At 40.5% G+C, this 26,359-nt stretch overlaps 1 protein-coding gene across 3 annotated transcripts; it reads right to left on the bottom strand.

The window, feature by feature from the left end:
* Nucleotides 1-701: 701 nt before the first annotated feature.
* LOC113172358 (sodium channel protein type 4 subunit alpha-like) lies at nt 702-25,017 on the bottom strand. 3 transcript variants are annotated; one of them, XM_026375292.1, is made up of 26 exons: nt 24,745-25,017; nt 23,884-24,002; nt 23,211-23,300; nt 22,707-22,835; nt 21,185-21,276; nt 20,827-21,069; nt 20,676-20,739; nt 17,322-17,463; nt 16,533-16,730; nt 16,259-16,444; nt 15,811-16,179; nt 15,511-15,640; nt 15,117-15,355; nt 14,195-14,368; nt 13,623-13,979; nt 10,185-10,595; nt 7,087-7,204; nt 6,833-6,987; nt 6,276-6,449; nt 4,512-4,634; nt 3,696-3,968; nt 3,469-3,522; nt 3,246-3,387; nt 2,996-3,096; nt 2,636-2,906; nt 702-2,002 (listed from the first exon to the last, which is right to left on the bottom strand). In XM_026375292.1, the coding sequence occupies exons 1-26, from the start codon at nt 25,009-25,011 to the stop codon at nt 774-776; spliced, it is 5,850 nt and encodes a 1,949-aa protein (XP_026231077.1). In that variant the 5' UTR covers nt 25,012-25,017; the 3' UTR covers nt 702-773. The 3 variants fall into 3 exon arrangements, with proteins under 3 accessions (XP_026231077.1, XP_026231075.1, XP_026231074.1); XM_026375290.1 differs by having other exon boundaries at nt 7,087-7,201; nt 10,146-10,595; nt 15,511-15,574; ... (2 more) ...; nt 16,527-16,730; nt 24,745-25,011; XM_026375289.1 differs by having other exon boundaries at nt 15,511-15,662; nt 15,815-16,179; nt 24,745-25,011.
* Nucleotides 25,018-26,359: the final 1,342 nt, after the last annotated feature.

The following is a 26,359-nucleotide window of genomic DNA, read 5'->3' as shown; positions in this document are numbered from 1 at the left end:
ATAAATGCATTTGTATTTCGTTAGGTACAATTTCCTGTTTGGCCACTTTTTATGTGAGCTAATCAAACTATTTTAGTTGAGTAGATTTACATAATACTTTTAATCCTCAGCATTGTGGTAAGATATTTTGCTCCTAACACAAATTTCACTGTACAGTACAAGTGCTCAGGGGTTAAGCTAGTCTTCTAGCTAGTTATCAACATAATTATCAATGATAATCAGAGAAAATACAATCCTGTGCAGGTTTTGAAACTCAAGTAGGGTGTTCACATGAACTTGTTGTATAACATTTGAAAAAACATTTGTTAAAGATGTGCTGTGACTTATGACCCTTAGGAAATTATAATAAAAAAATGGAACATTCACAAAGGTTTCCTGTAATGAAGCTGCGTGAATGTAGATAACACACTTAAGCTTAAATGTTATCCACGTTTTATGTTGATAGACATTGAAAGAGTCAATTAGTTTCTTTGATCTGGCATTACTGATGTATTTAAACCTATTTGACAACAGTTTATTAGATGGTGTGAAGACAAGTTTAACTTCGGGGTTCTCCTCCTCTGATGGAGGCTGTGACTTTGTGCTAAAATTTTGTATTTGTGTTGTTCAGTTTAAACAGAGGCTGTGCGCTGAAAAAAATATGATCTCCGCATCTGCTAATTTATACTAACAAAAAAAATGTCACCTCTTTGACCGTGAGTCATTTTGAGCTATATTCTCTGCTGTAAACAAAACAGACAAAATCACACAGTCACTCTCCACACAGCTGAATCTCAGAGGAAAGTCTCCTCGTAGTCGTCACCAGGCTCCCCGAGTTCAGAGTCTCTGGATATTGATCTAACAACCTCTGAGAGGTCACTGGCCGCCCTGGTCACACTGTCATAAGATGGTGGTGAAGACATTGGAGCGCCGTTTGTTGTCTCTACCTCCACCTCCACAGGCCCGTAGTGCTGTATCATGGAGGCTATGAGCCCCTCTGTTTCCGGAGCACTCTCCACATCCACCACAGTCTCATAGTTTATTTGTCTGTAGAGGTAGGATGCCTGCTTCATCTGCCGTCGCACCAGATGCCTCCTGTAACACCTCTGGATGACAATTGCAGACACCTCCTCCAGTTTGCGACGCAGTGTGGAAGTGATGGGTTCGTGAGAAATCTTGGAGGGGTTTGTCATCATGAACTTCTCCTCCATTTGCTGTTTGAGAGCATCCATCTCCCCTGACTCGCCCAGGACTCGCTTTGTGAAGGCAAACAGGATGTCCAAGCAGTGAATCCTGTCCCCGCTGACCATAGGAAGGTCCATGGATATCAGCTTGGACAAGTTGGGCCTGGCTATGCGTAGCGGCTCTGACAAGGTGTCAGCAAAGTTCGACAGCATGGAAAACTCAATAAACTGTGTGGCTTCAGAATCGAATTTCTCCCAAACCTCATAAAACATCTCAAAGTCGTCTTCACTCAGCGGTTCTGTACTTTCCTCTGTGGCAACGCTGAAGTTCTCCAGAATGATAGCTATGTACATATTTACCACAATGAGAAAAGAAATGATTATGTAACTGACAAAGAAAGCTATGCCCACTGAGGGGCTGCCACAGTTTCCCCGGGTGTTAGTGCCAGTATTGACAAAGTTAACATCACACTCATCAGGGGAGCTGGACATGATCGGGCTCAGGAGGTTGTCCCAGCCCGCTGATGTGCTGATCTGAAAAAGGCAGATCATACTATTCCCGAAAGTCTCAAAGTTAAACATGTCGTCAATCCCATCTTGTTTTTTCACATAGGCAAAGTTCGCCATACCGAAGATAGCATAGATGAACATGACGAGGAAAAGCAGGAGGCCAATGTTGAACAGAGCTGGCATGGACATCATTAAGGCAAACAGTAAAGTCCTTATTCCTTTGGCCGCACGTATTAGTCGAAGTACACGTCCTATCCTTGCCAGTCTGATGACTCGAAACAGGGTGGGTGACACAAAGTACTTCTCAATGATGTCTGCAAGAACAATGCCTGAAAGAAGAAAGACAGACAAGACAAGGAACAATGATGCACTTACATAGACTTAGAGTTGCACTAATTACATTTCTTATATATTAAATCTATAATATTAACAACATATTCAATGTTATTGTACCAAGATGTGAAAGAGCTGGCCTCTATTATCAACTAACTCTCAAAGTTATCCTTAGAATCTTTCAGCTCATTGTTTTGCTAGATACATTTCTAAGAGCGTTTGATTATATTTGTCAGGTGGCTAGAAACACAAATCCAAAGCCGGTCAAGTCAGTTTAATCTGTGAAGAGATAGATTAGAGAGGCAAAACAAAAGCTTAGCATACCAATAAAACTGTGTTGATTCAGTTTGATTCAATTCACATGTATGTTAATGGTACTTCCTGCCAAAAGTCATTTATTTGCCAGTACATTCATTCAAGTTTCCAATAAGGTTGTGTTTTCAATTGATTCAATATTAACTGATAAATGTTGTCTTTTGTGGTAAATCGTTATGACACAAAGACAGAAATCAAGCAGTTTGACATTTGGGAAGCATGTTCTTCTCTGCTGGTACCGATGAGATGATTGATGCCACTGCATATGAAGCAATAGACAGAAACCAGTGCTGACAAGTTGTGTTCCTACCTACCCACAATAGAAAGAATTATCACCACAAAATCAAAGATGTTCCATGCAACTGTGAAGAAGTAACAACGGAGGGCAAAAATCTTAATCAGGCATTCGGTGGTGAAGATAACGATGAAGACCAGGTTGATCTTGTTGAGGATGGACTCCATTCGTGCTGACTGCTCATCGGTTTCTACCATCATGGTCACCATGTTGACGATGATAAGCATCATGATCATGATGTCAAAGGCTTGCTGGGACACCAGATCGAAGAAGAAGGCCTGGAGAATGTTCTAGGATTGGGAAATACAGACGGATTACCGTCAGTGCAGTCAATGTTAGTACAAAACAACATTACAAATTAAGAATTCTATTATTTTACCGCAGGCCTTGGTATTGGCTTTTGTGGCTTTTTTGATCCTAACTTCTTCATTGCATTGTAGTACTTCTTCTGCTCTTCGGTCATGAAGATATCCTGTCCACCTAAGTATAAAGCAAACATTTACAACATTATTTTTGCAGCACAATATTCAAGTTATTAATCCTGCAGCTCAACTTGTAGAATCACAATGTAGAAACACAACTAAAAGTCAAGATATACTTGAAAATATCATCAAAGTTCAATGTACTACTCATCTTTCTTTTCTGCTGGTTGAAGTTGTCAATAATAACACCGATGAAAAGATTGAGGGTGAAGAAGGAGCCGAAAATGATGAAAACGACAAAGTAAATGTACATGTAAAGGTTGATTTCTCTGACAGGTTGTTCCTCCACCTGAAAGGAAAAGTAAGTCAGTCCTTTACCCTAACATGTTTACAACAATATGTAAGCGGTGGAAGTATAAAGACTACTTACTCCTCTTGAATCCACAGCTGCATACATTATCTCCATCCATCCTTTAAATGTAGCCTGTAAAAAGAATCATTATTGTGTAACATTACTGTCTCAGTGCAGAACTGTATGGTGAACTGTTGATAAACAACAACACAAACTCAGCTCAACTAAAATTTTGAACACGCTCACGAACAACGTGGTTTCAACACAATCCGTCAAAGTGTAAATGTGCAGCATCAGGTTCTCACCACTTGCAGAAGGGAAAGGTAGCCAAGTCCCACGTTGTCGAAGTTGACCTTTACTTTTGTCCAGTAGAACTGGGTGTCGTTTATGGAGAGGCACTCGGACTTGTTGTTGACTACGGAGACACTGTGGATGAAGCCTGTTCTGTTCACGCACTTCCCGAACTTGCCGGCGAACAGGTTGACTCCCATGATGCTGAAGATGAGCCAGAAGATAAGACACACGAGTAGCACGTTCATGATGGAAGGGATGGCTCCTATGAGAGCGTTCACGACCACCTGATGAGCCACAAACAAGAAACTGGTCAGTCTGACAGCACTGAGTTACTCTATCAGTGTTGTTCTCTATATATAATATGTGCGTAAGTTGCTCTTATGTTTTTTCCTTGTGCCATATGTTGTGAATATGTTTTGACGTCAAGTCTAAGGTGTAAAAGGATGTCAGGCATTTGACTTACCTTGAAAAAGACAAGTTGTGGTCAGTTGTCATATGGATACATTATGTAAGCTTAGTGCACACTTGTTTGTATCATTTTTAAGGGTTTTAAACAAACCAGGTTCACATGTTTTCATAGTTATAACTGCAAGTCTAGAGGCTGTGTCTAGGCAATTGACCTCAACATGTTCACATACCATAAATGAAAATGCTGACATGCTGATGTTTAGCAGTTACAGTGTTTACCACAGTCTAATATGTCACCACACACACACACACACACACACACACATATATATATATATATATATATATCTTATATATATATATATATAATTAAAGAGTATGTAATTATTAGACAGAACAATAAAGATGAAATTTCTCACCCTCATTCCCTCAAATCTGGACAACGCTCTGAGAGGTCTCAAAGCCCGGAGAGTCCTCAGGGACTTGATGGCAGCAAAGTCAGAGTATCCCAGTGAATTTGCTACCAGGCTTATCAAGGACACCTGCAGGGAGTTCAGAAAGACTTGTGAAATGTGATCATCACAAAAGGACTTGTAGAAGTTTAGTGAATTCATATTTAGACCTTTGGGAGGTAGTACTGTATATATATATATATATAGTATTTATTGTCTGAGCATTATATGGACAAACAAAAAAGACCATAAAACACAGGTAGCCATTTTTTTGGAGTTTTTGTGTATTTTGGGACATTCCACAGTTAGGAACACAGTTACTTAATTTTTGAAGTTTAGATTTAGATTTAGTTTGGTTGTTCGCAAATTTGGACTTCCACTCTATTCTACATCCAAAACAGACAAAACAAAATGGTATTCCGCTGTTGAATGACCCTTGGATGACAGCTAGGAATGAAAATGGCATGACAGAAATGAAAGAACCTAGAAATTCATGTTATGATTGATGATGACATAACACAGACAAGTATGCACACATGGAAAAAGAGCCCATGCTTGCATACTTAGCTATATATGCATATAAAATATGTATATATATCAAATAGAGTGAGTTTTATAAAGAATTTGTATCTGTCGTTGCCAAATTTGTTTCCCAATTTACATCCAATTGATCCAATCTGTTTCTTAAAACAATTTAGGACTAATAAGGTCCCCTTGGTCTGTATTTCTTTATAAAAGTCGATTTACAGATGCGTTTGTCCAATATATCTAAAGAAGATACTAAAAATGTATTCTTAGGGCTAGAGATGTATTTGGCTCCACAAGAGGACATACGTAAAAGTACAATAACCCAACAAAAGAAAGTAGTCTGGTACTTTTACAGAGGTAAAAGAAAGGCACGTAGCAATGATCATCACAATTTATCATCACCCAAACATAACAAATAACATTCAGTTCATGAACTAGACACATCAGTTAAGACACAAATTCAACCAGTGCATTTGCAAATATCTATTTACTCATATCTGTAGTAATATTTTTATATACAGTATGTATTCGTACAAAGTGCACCAGATCTTCTGTAGATAAACCTCACAGTACATGGCACTGCATTTATTTTTGATATAAAAGCCAAGGTCATGCAGTAACTGATTCAAAGGATTACTGTAAAGGAAAAATGTATCGCATTTCATGAGAAATGCATTTGTTTGACACAAGACGGTGGCTTTTGATATCACAACAGAAAGCACTTACAAGTGAAGAAACACAGAGGCAATTTGTGATGCAGATGCAGAAGTTTTTATTCCCAGAGCTTATACTCACCTGCGACCCGCTAACTACAACTTACCCTAACAATAGAGCGGTCTGTGGCAATCTGTGTAACAGCAGGTGAAATCAGAGGAAGTCAAGTCAGGCCTCGGGCTGCACGCCCCGGGCACTTTAAGCGACTACACGCTACAGAGAGTGTGAATATACAGTGGTACAATGTAATAACTGTTTGATGTGGGAGTCTGCCATCTGTATATATCAGCAGTGTAGAGTGTGTTTTAGCTGGGAGCAACAGATGGGTTCAGTATGAACTGTCAAGTGCTTTCCTGTAAATACTATGACACTTACCAAGCTGTAAATCCCCCCAAAATAAAATGCTAAGTGAGAGGGAGTACAGTTCAATCAAACTCAAACTTCCATTTGTATGCATCCTTTCACAAAGCAACAAAAATGTTCACTTACATCCACGATAAGAAAGTCGAGCCAGCACCAGTAGTTGGTGAAATATTTCTTGAAGCCGTATGCAATCCACTTGAGGAACATCTCGAGCACGAAGATGTAGGAAAAGAGCTTGTCTGCATACTCCAGCACCACCTTAATGACCTTTCTCTTCTCAATGTAGATGTCTTCGAATGCCTGTGGCAGCACAAGTTGTTATGTAAAAAAAACACACAAAACATCTGTTCTGGTTTTTACCTTATCAGAACGTATCAGAGTGCCACACTGACACACTGATCACCAGTACTGTGTGGTTAACACTGAACAGTCACCAATCGCTAAACTTAACAGGGATCAGACACAGAAGAGAAGACGACAGGAAACCCACTCCAATCTGTGGTGTCCTGAATAAATAAAGTAATGTTGAAGAACACATTCGCTGCCTCAGTTTACATCCAGTAATTACCTCTCAATATCGTGAACCACTACTTATGTCGTGTGCAGCATCATAACAGATGGAGCTTCTGAAATCTGATACAACTGATCACTTTATTTTTCTAATGGCACAGCAGCACACCTACCAGAGCCCCACTGCTGAGTAGGATCATGAAGATGATAAAGGTCTCGAACCAGCTGTGTTCCACAATCTGGTAGCAGGTCTTCCTCAGCCTCCACCAGAACTGGCCCAGACCGTGGCTGTTGTCGATGTCACAGCACTGACAGTGCCTCATGCATACTGATGACAATGTAAAACGAGTTAACATACAGGAAGAACCTATGACATTTAACTTAAACACGGTTGTAACTCTTAGATCGATTGACATGTAGTGCTCACTTTCTGGAAAGCATTCCTCCGGCTCCAGACTCTCTTCAGCCATCATCGATATGTTGTCTACCTCCTCCCCAGGCTTCCTCAGGTCCACTGTGCTGCCCTCTGACAGGCTGATCTTCTCCTGAGGAGTGAGACGTCTCATTGTTAACAGTCAATTTAATTTTAATCGTATAATTAATTGTTCAATCATTATCTACTACATTGCTAACTGGGGATATCAGCTGCACAATGAAACTGTTTACAGACCAATAATAAGTTAAACACAGCATAACAATGAGCATAAAAAGACACAACTGTCTTTTTGAAAGATTTGGCAGAATTGGTCAGTGTTTTTGCCATTTTGTGTCTAAAGACAGATCAGAAAGAATGTGGACTGATGGCATATTGATGAGCAAACTGGAGAAATTAAAAAGATCTGCAGTGATTGGACCACATCTACGCAGCTATGATACATGTGTCCACAGGCTGACTGTTGTTTGATGCACAAAGTGATCAACGTCTACATAATGAACATATTAATAACCAAATGTATGCCATATTTGCAGTTCTACAGAAGTAAAATGAACCATCCTTTACTGCTGAGCAGCTGCGGACACTCCGTTAATCTGATGGAGAGCTGGAGGAGAATTTTTTTTTTTTTTTCCATTTTCCCTGATGCGTAATTCTGGTGTGGTGCAGAGTGGAGCACGACAGGGAAAGATGAGGAGAGAAAGCACCAGACTGCAAACCACTCATTTCAGCCTGGCTCTGCTCAGTTGTGTCAGTTTAATCTGTTCAGTACGGCCTGATTCCACATCTTGGCTTGTTGCTGTCTGCCTCCTAGTGAGGACGTCAGGAGTGTTGCAACCAGCGTCTCAACAAACCCATGACCCACAAGACATTCAGTGATGGAGGGATTCAGCAGAAACTGGGAGGCAAGAGGTAGTAGTTTGATGAAGAGACTCACAAAGAGGATTAGTCAAAATCCAGAGAGAAACTAAAGGGTTGTCTAATGGATCAAAAGCAACAACAGCGCGTTAACAGATGATAAGAAATAACAGCATATTCCCACAGTGGTATGTTGATTATAATATTCATTTTCCCAGTCATATTGAGTCTTTCATATTCAAACATCTATGCCAATCACAGCGGCGCAAGATGTAAATATTGCTGAGAGTTACATATAAAGACTGATACAGTACGAGTCTTATGGCTTTACAGTAAATGTCAAGTTAACATCCACAGCTGGTTAGCTTATATTGGGGAAATCTACTGAATCTCTAAAACCATACATAAACTGAAGTGAACTCTCACAATTTGGCAAAACTTACAGCACCCAGCAAAGTAACAGACCAGCACATACACCTTAAAAGACCCGTTGTGTTGTTTTTACTCCCACGGGAATTACATTTCCATTTCCATACTTTCAGCACAGATAATGTCTGAGAGTGGTATAAATGTTCTCATCTTCTTCTCTGGCAAGAAGGGTATGAATGGTATATCACACTATATCTTTACACCTTACTCAGCCAGACTGTGGTGATCTGTAACCACCCTAATTATTATTTTCAACCTATATATTACCAGCAAAACCTCACTGAGATTACAAATCTCTTTTGCAAGAGTGTCCTGGCCAAGACTGACAAATACATGAACAAATACAGATAAATATATCACACATATATTCAATATTAATAAACATAAAGTAGTCCAGCCATGTAGGTGTTACCATTGTGGATCTTGTTACAGTGCCTAAGTATACAGGCTTAAATAGCAGAGCACACTAAACTACTAACTTTCTAAAAACCACAACAGACACAATATGTTCTAGTGTCCCCCTAAATGATGACGGTGTGATAGGGAGTCAGCATAAACCAGTACCTAGAAACTAAAACTGAGGGTGATTTAGTACAAACAAGCAACAAACAAATCAACAAACAAACCAAATAACAGATTTTATTACTTCATCCGGGCAACACCTGACTGTGATGCACACTACAGAAGATAACGTGAGAATAATGTCACAGTGGCTAAAGGTACAAGACACTGAGACCTTTTAGTGAGTGTTATTTAGTGACAGCCAAGGTTTAGGCTGCTCCAAAGAAGTAAACTGCACCCCGCATAATCCTCTCCACTCACCTGCTGCAGATAAAAATATGCTCTTTATCATTTTCTATAACATATATAGAAAGCAGTGCATAGAAAACTACAAAAATACACTTTAGAATAGCTATGCTTTCCTCTTACAACTCAGCTTGTCAGAAATAAAACGTTGTTACATTTGTCTCAGCAGGGCACTAGTCCCCATCAGAGTTCACCTTGTCTGCTTGACAGATTAAGAGCTTATGTGTCCGGAAATCATCCCCGTCCACGTCTCCTTCACAGCCCACCCCAAGCTCTACTACAGCCTCTTCAACCTCTCACCGTGCTTCCATTTTTGACTGACATAAGCAGCAGCAACTGTGTCTGATTGGATTGTGCAACTCGTTGCTTCTCCTAAAACTATAAGCCAGAACAAACACCGAGCTGAGTTGATGCTGAAGCCATTAATCCTTCACAAGAACTTTCTAGAGCAACATCTTGAATACAACACCAGTAAGCAGCCTGACACAAAATCGTACACATCCCCCTCTTAGTTCAAGGAACCAGCATTATTTAAACATGCACAACAAACATGTAACATAGTACATGTTGGTACACGTCTAATTAATTTACTAAATTAAATCATTTTAGGGTGGCAAACCAGCTTAACCTGCAAAAATGTGAAATGTGTCTACTGGTGTAGAGTCAATTCAATATTGTTGGAGATGATAAATAGCATATAATATTTTGGTTCAAACAAACTGGCTGCAGGCAAAATTAACATTTGCTAATATACAGTGCCTTAATCTTTATCAGTCAAATTATGAACATTTAAAGTCATAAAGAGCAGAGCAGTCAGTGATTTAGCGTTAATGTAATCTTTGAATTACATAAATACAGTAAAATGAGAGAATGAGAAGTCTTTGTTATGCTGAAGTTGATCATTCAGAGTAGAAAAATTATGCAGGTGAAGTGACCACGTGCTACAGAGAACAGTAAACTCCTTTATGGACACATGCATATGGAGATGACAAACTCACTGGCTTATTGTCTTCATCCTCAGATGACTCTGAAATCTCCTCCTCTTCGAGAAACTCCACATCTGACTCCCCAGATGCAATGGGCACGATGACAGTCAGGTTTGGGTTGGTCATGTAGCTGTCCTCTTCTGGTACGACGTACTTCTCTTCATAGCTCCCAAAAATTCCTCCATTGCTTTCCACATGATTGCCAACCAGCTTGATGGCCTGACTGGCCTCTTTGGTTTTCTGCCTTCGACACCTAAAGCCGCGGTTGAAGATGCTGGCAAAAATTGTGGTGAGCCAGGAGACGCCAGCATGGATGCGAGCGATAGCGACCTGGATGTTGTTCAGATCGCCATCTTCATCTGGAGCAGAGAGGTTGTCAGAACTGAAGGAGCTGAGCAACAGGGCCAGGAAGAGATTCAGCACCTGTTGGCAGACAAACGTTACATTTTATTTGAAGAAATTATGAGATTACTGCTGTGATTTAAATGCTACTGGATGTGAGCCATTTTGTATACATTCTTGTATGCACAATGCTTATGTCAGCATTTTTATACAAAGCACGGCATACTTTAGCTTGTGTACTTAAGGATGAGAGACTTAATGCATGACACGATGCCCCACATATGTTGTAAATACCGGTAAATCCTGAATGGCATAGTCAAGATGATATTCTATAAACACATATAAGGCAAACACATATGGATTTGGGTGAGTTCAGCTACACAACTCAGGGTTTCCAAGCATCCAACTCCCAAGCAATCTGTCTGCTAGTTTAGAGAGCGGCAGCATCGAGCACTGTACCTAAGTGTATCTGTATGTGCTGTGTGCATGTGTGATGTGCACAGTTGTTAAGGATCATCTTTAGCCACTGAGCCAGTCAGAGATGGGGAGCATGAGCAAATGATTAGTGATGAATGCCCTCAGACCTTCTCGCCCCCAAGCATCCTGGATAATCCCTTGGATAAACTGCTTTCCCACGGTTCCATGTGCAGAGGAGGTTTCTGTCCATTAAACTCTACAAGGAGCACTGTCGTGATCTGGACTTAACTTAAGTTACTGAGGATGTCTGTATCGAACAGGTGTAGGTGTGCTCTTCATTTCACCACTCATCCTTTGTCACTGCTGCTGAGAAGGCAGCTCCGAGAGAGCTTTGCAAGCCGTCAAAAGTATTTCAAGAGACAGAGGGTGTGAACCGGTGTGAAACAGACTTTTTTTTACATTTCCAGCTGATAGCAGTTTATTTTAAAAATAAAAGCCTATAAAAGGTTTTAATATAGACATGATGGCTACAATGTTGTGCTAAAGGATTGATGTTACAGCTGCATGTGGTCTGCAAAAAGTCAGCATCCTCACTTGTTGATGATCCATGCAGAAGACATGGAAATGAAGGAGCAGTGCTGTCAGCATACTGAAAGTAGAGGTAGCTGCATCAGCATTACACTACACTTATATTTTAGATTTACATAAAACAAATCATCATCCATAAAAAAGACCTTAAACAATTATTTTAAAGTGAACCGAAAAGGTTTTAAAACATTTCAGATACATTTCAGACCATAGGATTAAATGTGGAACAAACTAGCATTTAATGACAGAGGGAACAGAGGGCATGCTGGGAACAGGTGTTTGAACAATATCCAACAGGAGCTACACACAAAGCCCTGCTCCATTTTTTAAAAAGCCTCATAGGATTTTAAAACAGTTATGCAGCAGAAATGGAGTGAATGTGGTGCAGACAGTGATCTAATATGTTTGTTTGGACTTGCATAATACCAACTATGCTAATTCTTCTTAGAGAGTCAGGCCTTACTCAAAAGAAATCCTGACAATGGATTAGAGAAACAAGAAAAAGTAAAGCAAAACTGCACTTGACCATAAATAAATGCTGCGACTGCTGTCACCTCCAGGATTACTTAATCTATTCTCATTAGCGTTATCTTACAGGACACAGCTGGACTATAAATCACTATATGCGTGGGCCAACAAATGTACGCATCCTTGCTATAAAGCCAAGTGACGACTGTTGCGTAAGCCACGAGCAGAACTGTTAAACAGATTAGTGATTTGCTGCAGGAGAAGCTGCGTGCAATGATGCGCAAGCTGCATTTGAATCAGTGTAAAAAAATCAATAGCTGCTGCAAAAGTTAAAACAACAGCAAGAACACTCAGTGGCCTGGGCTGATCTTTTGTGCACAGTACTTAGGTCACAATTTCACCCATGAGGCTGAGCTCATTAGCAGTGGATAAAACACTGAGCGCTGTTGGACATGAGGTAGAGGTAAAGCCGCTCCAGCACACAGTGTGTGTGTGTGTGTCTGTGTCTGTTGTGGCTACAGTTTGCACGACAGCATGTGCAGATAATACATATATGACCGTGGAGGGACAACAGATGGTTTATTTGCTGTCCAGACATGATCTGTTTTGAAGTCCCCTAATGCTAATCTGCAAGACAGCTAGCATGACTCAGTGACATAATCACTTTCTCGGTGACTGATGGAAAAATTCTTGAACCATTTTAACTACTACTGCTGATCGTGCACAATTTATCGGAATGAGGCACAGACCACTTTTCAAGTGGCCCCATCCTCATAATGTGGAACCACTAGTTGTGGTTGGTGCAACATAACCTAATCCCTGATTACTTGTGACATCATCATTTGGACTTGGATCATCAGTTACAGTTGGTTGCATTAACATGCAATTGAATTTCTCTCTAGGCAGACGTCCGGTTCTCACTGAACCCTGAAGCAACGATGTGCTCATTTTTCTGAACTTTCCTTTCCACTGGTGGTTTTCTGCCTTACTCCCATTCATTTCTGGACAATTTCTGGAGATGTAAATCAGCTTAGCACTGTAGATTTTAGCAAATGGCACTCAAACATGAACATAGCGCACTTGTTAGGAACAATTTTCACATGTCTGTATTACAGTAGTATGATACTGTAGGTTGGAATAGCTAGAGAAGAAACTACAGTGCCTCTGTGTACTAAGCGATGAAATGGTGCTGCTAAATTATGTGTTTTCAATAGTTTTGCTACAATAACAGAGGTCTTTGACACAGAGGAAAAAATAATCCGACTAAGGTACGATATTTTAATGTGTTGAAAAAAAAAAGAGCACAACATCACGAGAATCAACTCGCTTTATCTGTGCTGGAGAGGCAGGGTACACGCTGGACAAGTTGCCAACCTATCACATGGCTGACAAATGGAGTAAGACAACTATTCACACCTATGGGTAGTGGGTAATTTGGAGTCACCAATTAACCCTAAACTAGGTGTATGTCTTCCTTCCAACTGTGGGAGGAAGCCAGAGTACCCAGAAAAAAAACTACACAGACACAAGGAGGACACACAAACTCCACACAGTAAGGCAACTGACCACTACACCACCGTGCCATCCCAAATGAAACATATTAAATCATCCAAAAGTATCCATTTGAATACTCACCACCAAGTTCCCTATGACCATGACCAACATGAACACCAAGATGCAGAGGGGCTGCCCTGCCACTTCCATACAATCCCACATGGTCTCAATCCACTCGCCACACAGCACCCGAAACACAATCAGAAACGAGTGGAAGAAGTCCTTCATGTGCCAGCGAGGCAGCTGACAGTCAATGGAGATCTTACACACACAGTCCTGGTAGTTCTTCCCAAACAGCTGCATGCCCACAACAGCAAAGATAAAAACGATGATGGCCAACACGAGCGTCAGGTTTCCCAGCGCGCCCACAGAGTTGCCAATGATCTTGATGAGAGTGTTGAGAGTGGGCCAGGATTTCGCCAGCTTGAAGACTCGTAACTGAGAAAAAGGAGACAAATGATGCCACATTTTTACAAGAAACGTATTATGAGCTGATCTTTAATGACATTTGAGATACTACTTTACTAAAGCATGTGTTCTTTTGTAAACCTTATATCTCATTAATCTATATGAATAATACAAACAATATGGCAATGCTCTTGCAAATACAAACCATTTTTCTTTAAATGACAAAAGTGAGAGGTAAAAATTACCAATCTGAATGATCTCAGGACAGACAGGCCCTCTACATTGGAGAGTCCCAACTCCATCAGACTTAGGCAAACGATGATGCAGTCAAAGATGTTCCAGCCTTGTTGGAAGTAATAATAGGGATCCAGGGCAATCAGCTTCAGCACCATCTCAGCTGTGAAGATTCCTGTAAATACCTGAGAAAAACACAGTGATGGAAGCAAGAAACAAGTAAAAAAAAAAAGAAAGTTTAATGTATTGTACATACAACATATGTGGAAAACAAAGGATGCCAACACAACACATTTGAAATCACACTTACACATGCTACCAACACATTGACAACACTTCATTAACATGCTTCTGTTTTACCTTTATACATGGATTTTTATTTAATATTAATATACTACTTTACAGGAATTTTAGATAACTAATCTATAGGTATGTAAACACCATTAGAAACTATTAATGTAAATCGGTGTGGGAGATTAGGTAACTAAATAGTAAGAAAACAACATCAACAATAAATTAAATCACAAAATGCTGAGTATTGATAAATAAAAAACAATTTCTTCTACATAGCAACTTTCATGTGTTTCCAAAGTTTAAGACATTTACAGGGTGTATTATTTACCAGTAGGGGGAGATGGCAAAATACAAATCAGTATCTGCTCCATCGCCTGCTAAAAATACTCCCTCTTACCAGGGATAATCAGAAATTGTCTAAAACAGAACCTCTGACAATGGATCAACATGACCCTATTTGACCTCAAGTCCAGTTCGGCATTGCTCGACATGGCTGTCTGGTAAATACAGCACATTATCTGTATAAATGCTTTTTATATTTGCTCTTTATTTTCTTATCCTTTCCTACTCTCATCTGCCACCTAACAACACTTAGAGAAAGAGTGCTGCTGCCCACTCCTATTTTTAAACCCCTCTTACCAGATTGCCCACTGAGAGCATGGTGTTGAACTCGTCAGTCATAGGGTAGTGCTCCAGGGCCATGAAGAGGGTGTTCAGCACAATGCATATAGTGATACCTAGATCCAGGAAAGGATCCATCACCATGATCTTCACCCACTCCTTTATCTTCAGCCACCAGGGACAGCAAACCCATATCAGGTACTTCTTGGCAAATATGTACCAGCAGGGATGGCACTTTTGCCTTGACTCCTCCAGCTCTGCAAAGAGACACCAACATTAAGGGCATTTGGTTGAAATAGCCCATGCATGTGCAACTCAGAGCTTTATACTAGCTTTTAACTGTCTGTAGGGGAAATATGAATTTAACCTGAGCCTGTGAAAAATTATTTATTTAAGATTTACATGGACTCACCATCCATAGCTTCACTGAGGAAGCTGACAGAACTTAGCCCCCTTTTCCTGCGCACAGGAGGAGGCTCTGTCACAGTCGGGGAAGGCTGGAGGAGAGGCCTGGGAACTGTGTCCTCTGTACTGATAGCCTTCTGGTAGACAGAACAGATTAAAAATCAAATACAAGGCTTTCTTCTTTCTTCTCTTTTTTATTTAATGGGTGGCTAATGAAGTTCTAACAAAGTGAAGTTATTCTACTATGTCCTAATAAATACACATGTCTAACTTGTGCAGGAATCACACACAATCTTCTATTACTCACTTGTTCTTCCCTGACCCTCTCCATGCTGTTAGCAGGCATGGATGTAAGCGTGTGCAGGCCCAAAGAGGTGACTCCATTCTGGTCCAGGGAAACGTTGAGCCGACCGTTGACGTTGAGGCTGGGGGTGAAGACCTGCGAGCAGTGGCTCCTCACACTGCCTGTCCTCCTCTTCCAGGGTGTTGCCATTGAGCTGGCGCGACTCCTGAAGACGTCCCCATGAATGCTGTACTCGTCGTCTGCGTCAGCCTCCGAGTTCATTCGCGTGCGGAAGGCGCTGAAGATGCTGTTCTGGCTTCCTCTTCTTGTGCTCAGGGGGTGAGAGGAGAGGGTGGCCAGCAAAGGGTGGACTGGTAGGGGAGACAGAGGAGGCTACAGGGACACAGAAGATAAATGAGCTCCTAGAACATTAAAGTCTGGAAAAAAGATTGAGGGTGATTAAGTGCTGTACCATCGGCTCATCTGGTGGGTCACAGTTCTCCTCAGCAGCTTCCTGTGCTGTTTCCTCTGACAAAGCTCTGTGAGATCTTCTTCTTCTGCTGTTGCTTCGCCGTATACTTCCTGTCTTCAGGCAAAAAGGAGACAACTCGGGGGACAACACAGAGTCTGTCTCCTGCGCTTGTCTCTTTGCTGCCAACTATATAAATAAAGCAAATATTTTACGACATATTCATTTTTGTTTGACCTGAGCTAAGAAAACATGAAGGTAAGAAAATTGCACCTACTCTTTGCTCTCTTCGAAGGTGCTCCATAGCCAGCTGAAACTCCCTCTCCTTTTGCCAGGCCTCCGCAATTGTTGCCTGGTTCTGCTCCTCATAGGCCATGGCTACCACAGCCAGGATCAAGTTTACCAGGTAGAAGGAACCCAGGAAGATCACCAGCACGAAGAAAATCATGTAAGTCTTCCCTGCAGATCGCAGAGTCTGAGGGAGCAGACGTGTAGTCAGTAAAAACTAATTCACAAATTCTGGTCTCTTTAAAACCCGATGCATTTTTCTTGCAGTTGTGGCATAATGCACAAATGGTTATCAAAAGATATTACTTAATTATTTCAATGATAAGGTTTAAAGATTCACTTTGATTCTGTTAAAGATGGACAGCTTAATTTTTATTCTTTTTATCTAAACCCCTTGTTTGGTCCAAATATTAACCTACAATAGCCATTGCATGCAATCACTGAAGTGTAAAATATAAGAGTAACTTTAAGATGTAAAATTTAAGATGGAGTTCATAAAAACTAAACATGTGACTTTCTATACATCACTCACTAATTTTAAGATACCATAGATGTTCACCAGCTGCCTCTAAATGTGCCTGTCTGCCACTGGGTGTTAGTTTAGATTATATTGTGAGTTTATATGTGCTTTCTGAAAATAGGGGTGAAAGTTAACCAAAAGGTGTAAACAGAGAAAGAGTGGTTTGGATGGTATGGTTATACAAAGTATGAAGTTGTATTTATCTGATGTATGTTAAATCAAGTACACTTAATGAAAATTAAAAAATAAAATTTGCACCTGGTGGAACAGTTTTTCCCAGTAGTCTTGTGTCATGAGACGGAAAAGGGCCAGAAAAGCCCAGCCGAAGGTATCAAAACTGGTGTAGCCATAGTTTGGATTTCTTCCTACTTTTAGACAGTCGAATCCATCTGGACACCTCCTGTAGACAGTTTAAAGACAGAAGACGAATGAACGTGTGACATCACGGATAAACAAAGTCTGTGCACAATTAAACCAAATGCAGCTGCGACAGATATATCTGTGTTAGCGTGCAGGCTGCTTTACCAGAGTCAAAAACATCTCCAGTATCTACATGTAGCCCCGTGGCCTTTGACTCCACAGGGGAGAGAAGAGGATGAGTCAGTAAGCACATACACTGTTATCATCGCCATTATTTCAGCTGAAGAGGGCACTTGAAATTTGTTCCAGGCAGAAACACTAAAATGAACTGGAGCAAAAGGGATTATGTTGAGCCAGATGGGTATCAAATTGCAGTTCAAAAAATTTCCAGCTCGATGCCTCCATCTCTGATCTTCATTGTCACAACAGTGGCATTACAGCAAATATTTAAGTCCAGCAGCTGAGAACAAGCTGGACTGCCATGTCAATGTGAGTGCAGAATAATTTAGTAATGGCTGGGAAACAGCTGGGCGGGAGAGGGCTGCCGAGAGAACAGCTGTAGATCTCACCAGCCGGCCAGCTAAGCAGGAATGCTCACTAAAATCCAGCAGCGAGGACAGACGAGGCTGCGTGAGGCCAGCGACATCTTCCTGTCAGGCTGTTCCTCTGCTGCAACCTGTCACCAGCCTGTTCTCTTCATTGATCAATATGACACACAAAGAACGTGCACATGCAGCAGTGGTTCTTCTCTTATATAGGAATGTCAAACTTCTCTTTCAACTAGATGCTCTGTCTGGCTAGTGACCCAGAGGTTTCATTAGTAACTGCTCTGGAGACTGTTTTGGGATTATCCTGAGTTCCTCAAGGGAACAGAGTTAACTCATGGGCTAACTGTGGGATCTGATGTGCCTCCACACAACATCCACAGCCAATGTGAAGTGCTTAATATATAACAGTTGCCCTTTATGTATGCACATCCTATCGTGCATTTATTTGTACTCATTATTGTATTAGCTAGATGTTTTTTTTGTGTAGTGTATTTTGAGGCAATTCAGTATCACACAGTCAAAAACTACAAGTAAGAGTGTTTTGAAGCTCTTAGCTAACATATTTCCTTTTTTATAAATAGTATGTTTGAGAGTGAACTATCAATTTCCTGTAGTTTGTGCACCAAAGCAACATAGGAACATCTGTCGATTGCACCAGTCATGGGCAAAAGTTGAATCTGTCTGCACAGTATGGTACAGTCAATCGTAATCCTTGATGCACAGTAGCTTTAAAATGAAGAGGATAAGCATTTGCCCAAACTCTACAGTAGCAATGAGACACAGCCAGGACCATTGAGCAACTCATTTATCCCAAACTTGTTAACCATGAAGGGCTGAAAATATCATTTGAAATGTGTGTGTTTGTGCATGTGTACCCACTTGTCTGTGTGTTTGTGTGCATGTGTGTGTGTGTATGTGTGTGTGTCATCATAACGTATCCAAAGCTTTAATTTGGAAATCTACTCAGGGATTACTTGTTGGAATACACTCAAAAGATTAAGCATCCTCTATGTTTTACGTCCTCCATCCTGACCTGCTTAATATCTTGCCCGTCTCCACATCCAGCCTCAGAAAGATCTGAAATGTCACAGAAGGTAAAAGGCTGTCTCAATCCCTTTTGCCTACAGAAACATAAGTCACCCTACGTTTACATTGACCTATAACCCAGAATCCAGGTCAAGAAGCTGTGGCATTTTCCCTTCGACTTGACATCACTCCAACAGTACATAAATTTAAAAAATAAACACTGTATTCTTGGAAATGACAGAACTAAAATAAAATCAAAGAGCCTTTAACACGTGATTATAGACACCTCATTAAAATGTGGATCACAATGTGCTTTAAGAGCTCCACAAATGTCAGAATCACAAAAAAACAGGCGGCAAATCTATAAATCTAAAAAAAGCCCCACTGCGGTACCTGATACCTGATGGTAAAGTCTGGGACAGCTGTGTAGGTCATATCAGTGCTGATGTGGTCTTAGTGGCCTACTATTTAGGGGAGTTTAATGATGTCATTTCCTCCCACATGCCCTCAAATGCATCCTCTCTTTTTTTTTTTTTTTTGCTCTGACTTGAGCACAAATTACTGAATCAGATTGTACTTCTTGGGAGATTAAGTTTCTGTGTTTTTGGAGAAGAGGTTACAGAGAGAGAGATTAAAAACTAAAGGGTGGGCGGCACTCGGGCCCCAATAGAGATGTGTGGCTATCTCCACTTTGTCTATTTTCTATTAAGTCATTAAAAACAGTGATCATTATCAGCTAACACAAAGAACAAAGAGATGATGCTGTCGCAGGTGCTACAGTTCTCTGTCTGCCAAAACTGCCAGTCATAGAAAGAGCTTCTTTCCACAGGTCAGAACATGCTAAGATCACCAGTCCCTCACATTTGACACACAGACACACACAACCATTCATCCTATGTTTGTGTGGATATGTCGTTTATATGGTTATTTGATGCAACATTTCCAAAAAGTTCTATAGTGAACTATTTAAGTATGATGAGATAAGACACCAAACCAAAACAGGCTCAATGTAGAGCCACTTGATTTAAGTATAAGAAAAGAAAAAAAAAAAAAAAACACAGAAACATCTGCATCCTGCAAAGGCTTAATGTCATCACAATTTTTTATTATTTGCTATCAGCCATTATCTTGTATCATTAACAGGAGCACCTAATGGAGGCCATTTGTTGAAGCTGCAGGATTTCAGATTCACACAGATGGGTATTTAGTTCACTATAACCCCTGAACTGGGCCTGGCATGGGCAGAGTCATCCTGTTGTGCTTGTTTCAAAAGCATTTGGATTTATAGGATTATTCAGTGCGTAGGCTGAGTAGCAATATTTGGATGGTTTCACACTGTGCATTTGATTGGGAACAAAGTCTGTCACTCCACAGATAAAATATCATCTGTGGAAGTCTGCATTTACCAATATCATATCCAAGAAGCCTATAAATGCTGGTTCCACCATTCGTCTTACCACTCTTAAATACTTCAGCATGTCCTTTAAACAATAAGTGACCGGGTCCGCCCTGGTTAACCTAACCTTCTGCAAAAAAACTGTTTGCATCAAGCCTGGTGCTCAAGCTATTATGTTCAGTTATACACACCATGGGATCAAAAGCCATTAGATGATAAATATTTAGGTATTATGTAACAGCCTGCAGATGATTAACAAGCAGTAACCAGACACTCGCTTACCCTGCATCACTTCCATATCCACATATTAAGGCATCCTTTGCTCCTTCGATTTTGTAGAAGTTATCTAAGGGAAAATAAAACAAAAAGTGATCAAATTTTTTTTTTTTCTTTAAATGCTGTCTCAGCTTTGCGTCTGTAGTTTGTGGCTGACCTTCGCTGCTGAGGAAGTCCTCCCTGGAGCTCCACGTTCTGTTATTGCAGATGAAGGTTTCGTTGGGGTTGTAGGAAGAATTGATGCAGTGTTCAAGGCTGCGGACACACTTTTGTCGCAGGAGCCCCATGAAAAGTTGCAGGCCAATGAGAGCAAACACACTGAGACAGAAGACAGTTAGGATCATCACATCTGCCAGCTTCCTCACAGACTGGATCAAAGCGCCGACGATGGTCTTCAGACCTTCATGAAGATAATGAGACAATATTTTGAATATTTAAAAAAAAATTGATTTGCAGGCAGATTGAAAACCTCACATACGTAGCCAAAGTTACCCGGAATAACTGGAGTGACTCACCTGGAATAACTGAGATGGTTTTCAGTGCTCGTAGTACTCTGAAGGTTCTTAATGCAGAGACATTTCCGAGATCTACAAACTCTGTCACATATCTGGAATTTGGTATAAAAAACAAAGCAAACATTCTGTATAGATTCATAGTTTATCTTTAGGAATAACTGACAATAATGTCTTAATTAACATATTTATAACTGCAAATTTACTGCAGTCACTCAGTCTACTGACTACCCTACTTAAACTTGCATTCAGTTACTTTTTAGCCATTGTCTTTAAGGCTATCACGGATAAAGTGTTGGCAAACAGCCAACTAAGCAAATAAGATGGAACCTGGAACCCTGATGGATGTCCAGCTCACTATTTTTTTGGTCTGTAACACGTGAGGGAAGTATCCGGGCTTTAGCTACTAAATACTCCAATAAGTTTCTGCACTTTTGTTTAAAACAGCTCACTGATACCACCAAAAACACTGTTATGAAAGAATTAAGACTCAACTAAAACAATAAAGCTGTTGCTTGGAAAACCACCTAAAATATGCTCAAAGGTACAATATGAAACTAAGCTGCGTGCAGCACACACACTCTTTCGCACTCTTTGCAGAGCTTCAGGTATTCGTCATTGTGAAATTGCAATAAGTCAGAAGCTACAAAACCTGTTAATGAAGCAGAAATAACTGAAATTCTCTGATTAAAAACGGTGAGCCTTACTCAAAAACTTTAAGTAGTGAATATAACTGCACAGCTGCCAAGCTGATCAAGGCTATAAATGGAACTTATTTCTACAAAAGCAACATTTAGACAACCTTACACAGTGCAGCTTTAAGCTTAGCGGGACCGGATGATAATTAGTACAAACAACTGTTCTTACATTCACGTAGTGATGTGATCCCTTGTTTAGATTTCTTTTTTTTTTATAAACATTGATTATAGCTCCTTAAGATATAAAACAACGCAAAAGCAATTGTTTGGTGCTTGTGATTAGAAATAAACAGATAAATTAGCTGACTTAACCTTAATTAATCAAAACCAGATTAATCAGTGGAGGTAATGACAGTTTTCAGAGTTTATACACCCAGTAAATGTAATTTTGTCTCGCTGTTTCCAAACAAAGCAAATGTCCTCTCAGAATGATTGGTCTCAGACAATGCAGCCGCACGGAGAGGTCACCGATCTAATCTGCCACCTGCATCATGGGTAGTGAGTCACGGCACGGAGATCTCTGACCTTCTCAATAGGCTTATCGTTCATGGTGTTTCAAATCACCGCTTAGCATCACTGACCACGGTCACTTTGACATTACTGGGAAATACTGAATAGGTGTTGGTTTATGTGCACATTATTACAGTCTCAACTGCACTCAAACTGTCGCACAACACAGACCTTAAAGGTTCTGCTTCAAGGTGAACTATTTAAATGAGATGCTTCTCTGGTATTTTCTATGCACACATCAGCAGAATATAGCCCCGGCTAATGAAAAGCAAAAGTCAGCAGGTAGTGAAAATCTGTATGATGACATTGTTACTCACGCCATGACAATGACCGTGAAGTCCAGCCAGTTCCATGGGTCTCTCAAGAAAGTAAACGGCACTATACAGAATCCTCTTGCTAACATCTTTATCATTGACTCAAAAGTGTAAATGGCAGTAAACGTATACCTGGAAAAAAAAGATTGTAGCATTAACTACTGAACACTGAACATAGTGGCACACGAGAACAGATATATATATATATATATATATATAATAAATTACACTAGTAGCACAAATTGGACTGAAATGAAATAACATTAAAAGTCTTTGTCATAGCAGAAAGCATGCTGCATGCTAAAGATGCCTGTAACTCACAGATGACAACAGCATGCACACGTCGTGTCCTGAGTGCACTACACATTACATGCATCGTATTACTTACATGACAACGGATTCTTCAATAATCGCTGATAATGTAACAAATCCCAGCAAAATTTGACATTAGATCAACTGTGGCACAGTTTAGGATCAGATAAAATCTTAAATACAGCATGTACGTACTCTAAATACTTGGTCCATGGTGCCGGATCCGACATGGCCATGAAGAAACAATTGGTCAGTATGGTGAACATTATGAACAGGCTAAACAATGTGAAAAAAAGGTTAAGGGAAAATGCACTGCAAAATAATGAGTTTACACTTAAAATATTATAATTAATAACAACTGTACAACAGAATAAATACATGTGCACCTGACAGTACGGTGTATGCATGTGGATAAACCATTACTGTATGTTCAAATGGCATCAAGACTACAGCAAATGCAGATTATAGAAAAATCCACATTTCATTTTGGTATGGGGACTTTCAGTGTTGCAGTGATCAATGCCTGTTTTGTAATCTATAACAGAGGGGATGTCCAGAGAAAAGATTCTCTCCTGCATGTAAAGTACAAACCAGCTGTCTGAGAACTAATAGAGCCGTCACATGATGTGAAATCTCCTTGCTCTTATTTCATTTCAGAGATTAAAAGAGGGATATGAGGGGATTTGGTTTGTGATGCCAGAGAGGACCATTACAAAGCTGTTTCAAAAATGGGACTATGGAGAAATCCATTAGAAACCTACACAGGGAATCGGTAAATATTAGAAATTGGCTTATCTGCCCTGTATGTGTTATCCACCAAGAAATAACAAGCCATTACTAATTTACACTGGGCGATCAGAAAGGATATGAATGGACTAAAACTTTGATGGCGATTGATCTGATGAAGTGAAATGGGCTAAATATGTAAAGTGCAGATGTGGCACTGAATCTGAAGATGGCCTTTCCTTTGTTAAGTACTATAAAAGTCTGTGAAGAAAACAGAAGAAAAAGAAAATGAATTAGAAAAATGAGGAACTCATAACAAGTAGCCAAATACAAGTACAGTTCCAAAACTGATGTTGCTGTCGCATACAGGCACAACAGCTGCTCTCAGCATCAGTTCAGCTGTTTTGGGGTTTTTTTTCTACCCAGCAAGGCTCTGTTTAAGATCTGTGTTAACTTTCCCCATATGCCTCCAAGAAAGCAGGCTGCATCCATACACACAGCGAGTCAGGCCAGTTGAGATAATGGAGGCAACTCCAAAAGCGGGCTGAACCTTTCCCCAACAGATGTGGCATTTATTTAAATATTTTTTCGTCTTTGGATAATCCTCCCATCCAGCAGTGCTTCACATGCCAAAACAAAGAGACCCTGAGAATGACTGCCACGTCCTTTTTCATCTCTCCATAAGCGGCCCATTAATGGGCAGCAGCCTCTGCAAATCAAAACTTTCTAATCCTATTTCTGCGCGTTTCACAACAGATCTACAGACATGCAGTCACACTGGCTTCACCTCGGCTCTAAAACAGCACCCGGTGAATTCAGCTGATCAAGAGGATTGCTGCCATATCATGATCAGATGAGTTTTGTTGATTATTTAACATGGAGGCAAATCTATAAGCAAAATATAGCACAGTAGTAGTAGTACAATTCTGTGCAAATATATATGGAACCAATGACAACTGAGGTAAAACTACATCATCCAGCTCATACACACAAACACACTCACCCTCTTGTTCTTGTAGTAAAACGGATCAATGTCTTCCAGTGGCACCCCGATAAGTTCTGGAGGAATTTCGCCGTAGATGCGCGGCAGCTGCTTTCCTGCCTCCAGGTCGGCCCTGGGTTTGGGTGGCTCAGTGTTCCTTTGAGTCTCCTGGCAACCCTTGGCGTTCTTGGCCCTCTCCTCCGCAATCCGCTGCTCCAAGGCAGCCAAGGATTCGTGAGTGAACCGCCGCAAGCCATCAGGACCCGTTGGTAAAAGCATGGCTGCCATCTTTTCATCCTGATTCTCCTGTACTGGAATTTACTTACAGCTGCAGGTAGAGAAGAGGAAGAATTATTACTTTAATGGAATCATTTCCCAATGGCTTAAAGAGGCTTTAATCAGTAATTGTATAAAGGATGAAATGTCTACAATGTGGAAAAAGTCACTTTATAGTTTTCCATTAGCATAATAAAGCATTTTAATTTACTTTGCTTTTGTTTCTCTTTATGTTTCACTGCTCTCATAGTTTTCAGCAGAGAGATATGTTCAGTGCAAAAGGATAGAGAAGTTAGACATTAGTTTGGGAGTTGGTGGAGAAGGAAAGAGATGTGAGAGGTGAGTGAATATTGCTTTGCTAAATGCTTTTATGCATAGAATTTGAAGGAAAACCCAGCGACACCAACAGTAATGGACAAAACATAACGCAAACTGTTAATTGCAATTCTCCTTAGGTCTGTCTGTGATAACACAATATATGACATAATATATTTATTGGAAGATGGTATTGCGAGAGGTCCAGAGACATGATAGAAATTATTTACCCTTCCCACTGACCACTAGCTTTCTGTTATCCAACTGTCTCTTTCAAACTAGGGCAGCCATAGTTCTGAGTCACGGGGATTAAGCCGGCCGCCTGCAGCTCTGACCAAGGGTTTTCACCAGTGATGATTTAGCTTGGTGATCACAACTGAAGAAGACTGCAGGGCCTGGATATTGACCTGACAGCAACATCATCATTACACAAAATGCATCTCTTACTGTAAAAGTTGATACAGCCAACAAATGTATGGCACAAGTGTTCATTTTGAGACACATGACAGGTCAACTCACAAATGTAAGTGAAATGTTCCCTTTCCCACTTAAATCTGTTTTAATTCTCAACTCCATCCATCCATCCAGTATGCCACTTATGCTCAGTTCATGCTGCACACTCAGCAGTTTCTCTGGTGGAAACAGTTGCCTGTTGTGGCTGGAAATTAGGTTAAAAACAGTGAGGGTGAACCAGTGGCTATGGGCTGTCAAATCAAAACGAGTTAAAATATGTTCACACACTGCCTAATTTTCTGTGGGATCATCACTGTGAATGGCATCTTTCAACGAGTCCCTCTGCAGCTGAGTACTGGACTACACCTACAGCAGCTACAGCTCGAGCACACCACACTGAAGACCAGCCAACAGTCTTCAGTCTACCCAAATTCAGGGGAAGATGAGGGAAGTTATTATAAACTTCACAAAGACACATACTACCCACATGGTAGTAGGGAACAGCACAAGGGCCTCTCCTGGACTTCAAGGCTCTCTAAGAAAGCACTGTTATTCGCTACACTACAGAGAGCATCTTGACCACTGGCATCAC

This window comes from Anabas testudineus, chromosome 17 (assembly GCF_900324465.2).
Source record: "Anabas testudineus chromosome 17, fAnaTes1.2, whole genome shotgun sequence".
Lineage (NCBI taxonomy): Eukaryota > Metazoa > Chordata > Actinopteri > Anabantiformes > Anabantidae > Anabas > Anabas testudineus.
Note: the sequence above shows the minus strand (reverse complement) of the source record. Positions and strands in the feature narration are given on the sequence as shown.

Coding starts and splice junctions, on each gene's coding strand:
- LOC113172358 (XM_026375289.1), bottom strand. CDS start 25,011: ATGGCAGCCATGCTTTTACCAACGGGTCCTGATGGCTTGCGGCGGTTC. Junction 24,003..24,744: donor TTTACTACAAGAACAAGAGG/GTGAGTGTGTTT, acceptor TTTTCTTCACAG/ACTTTTATAGTACTTAACAA. Junction 13,980..14,194: donor TCCTGAGATCATTCAGATTG/GTAATTTTTACC, acceptor CCTTTTTCTCAG/TTACGAGTCTTCAAGCTGGC.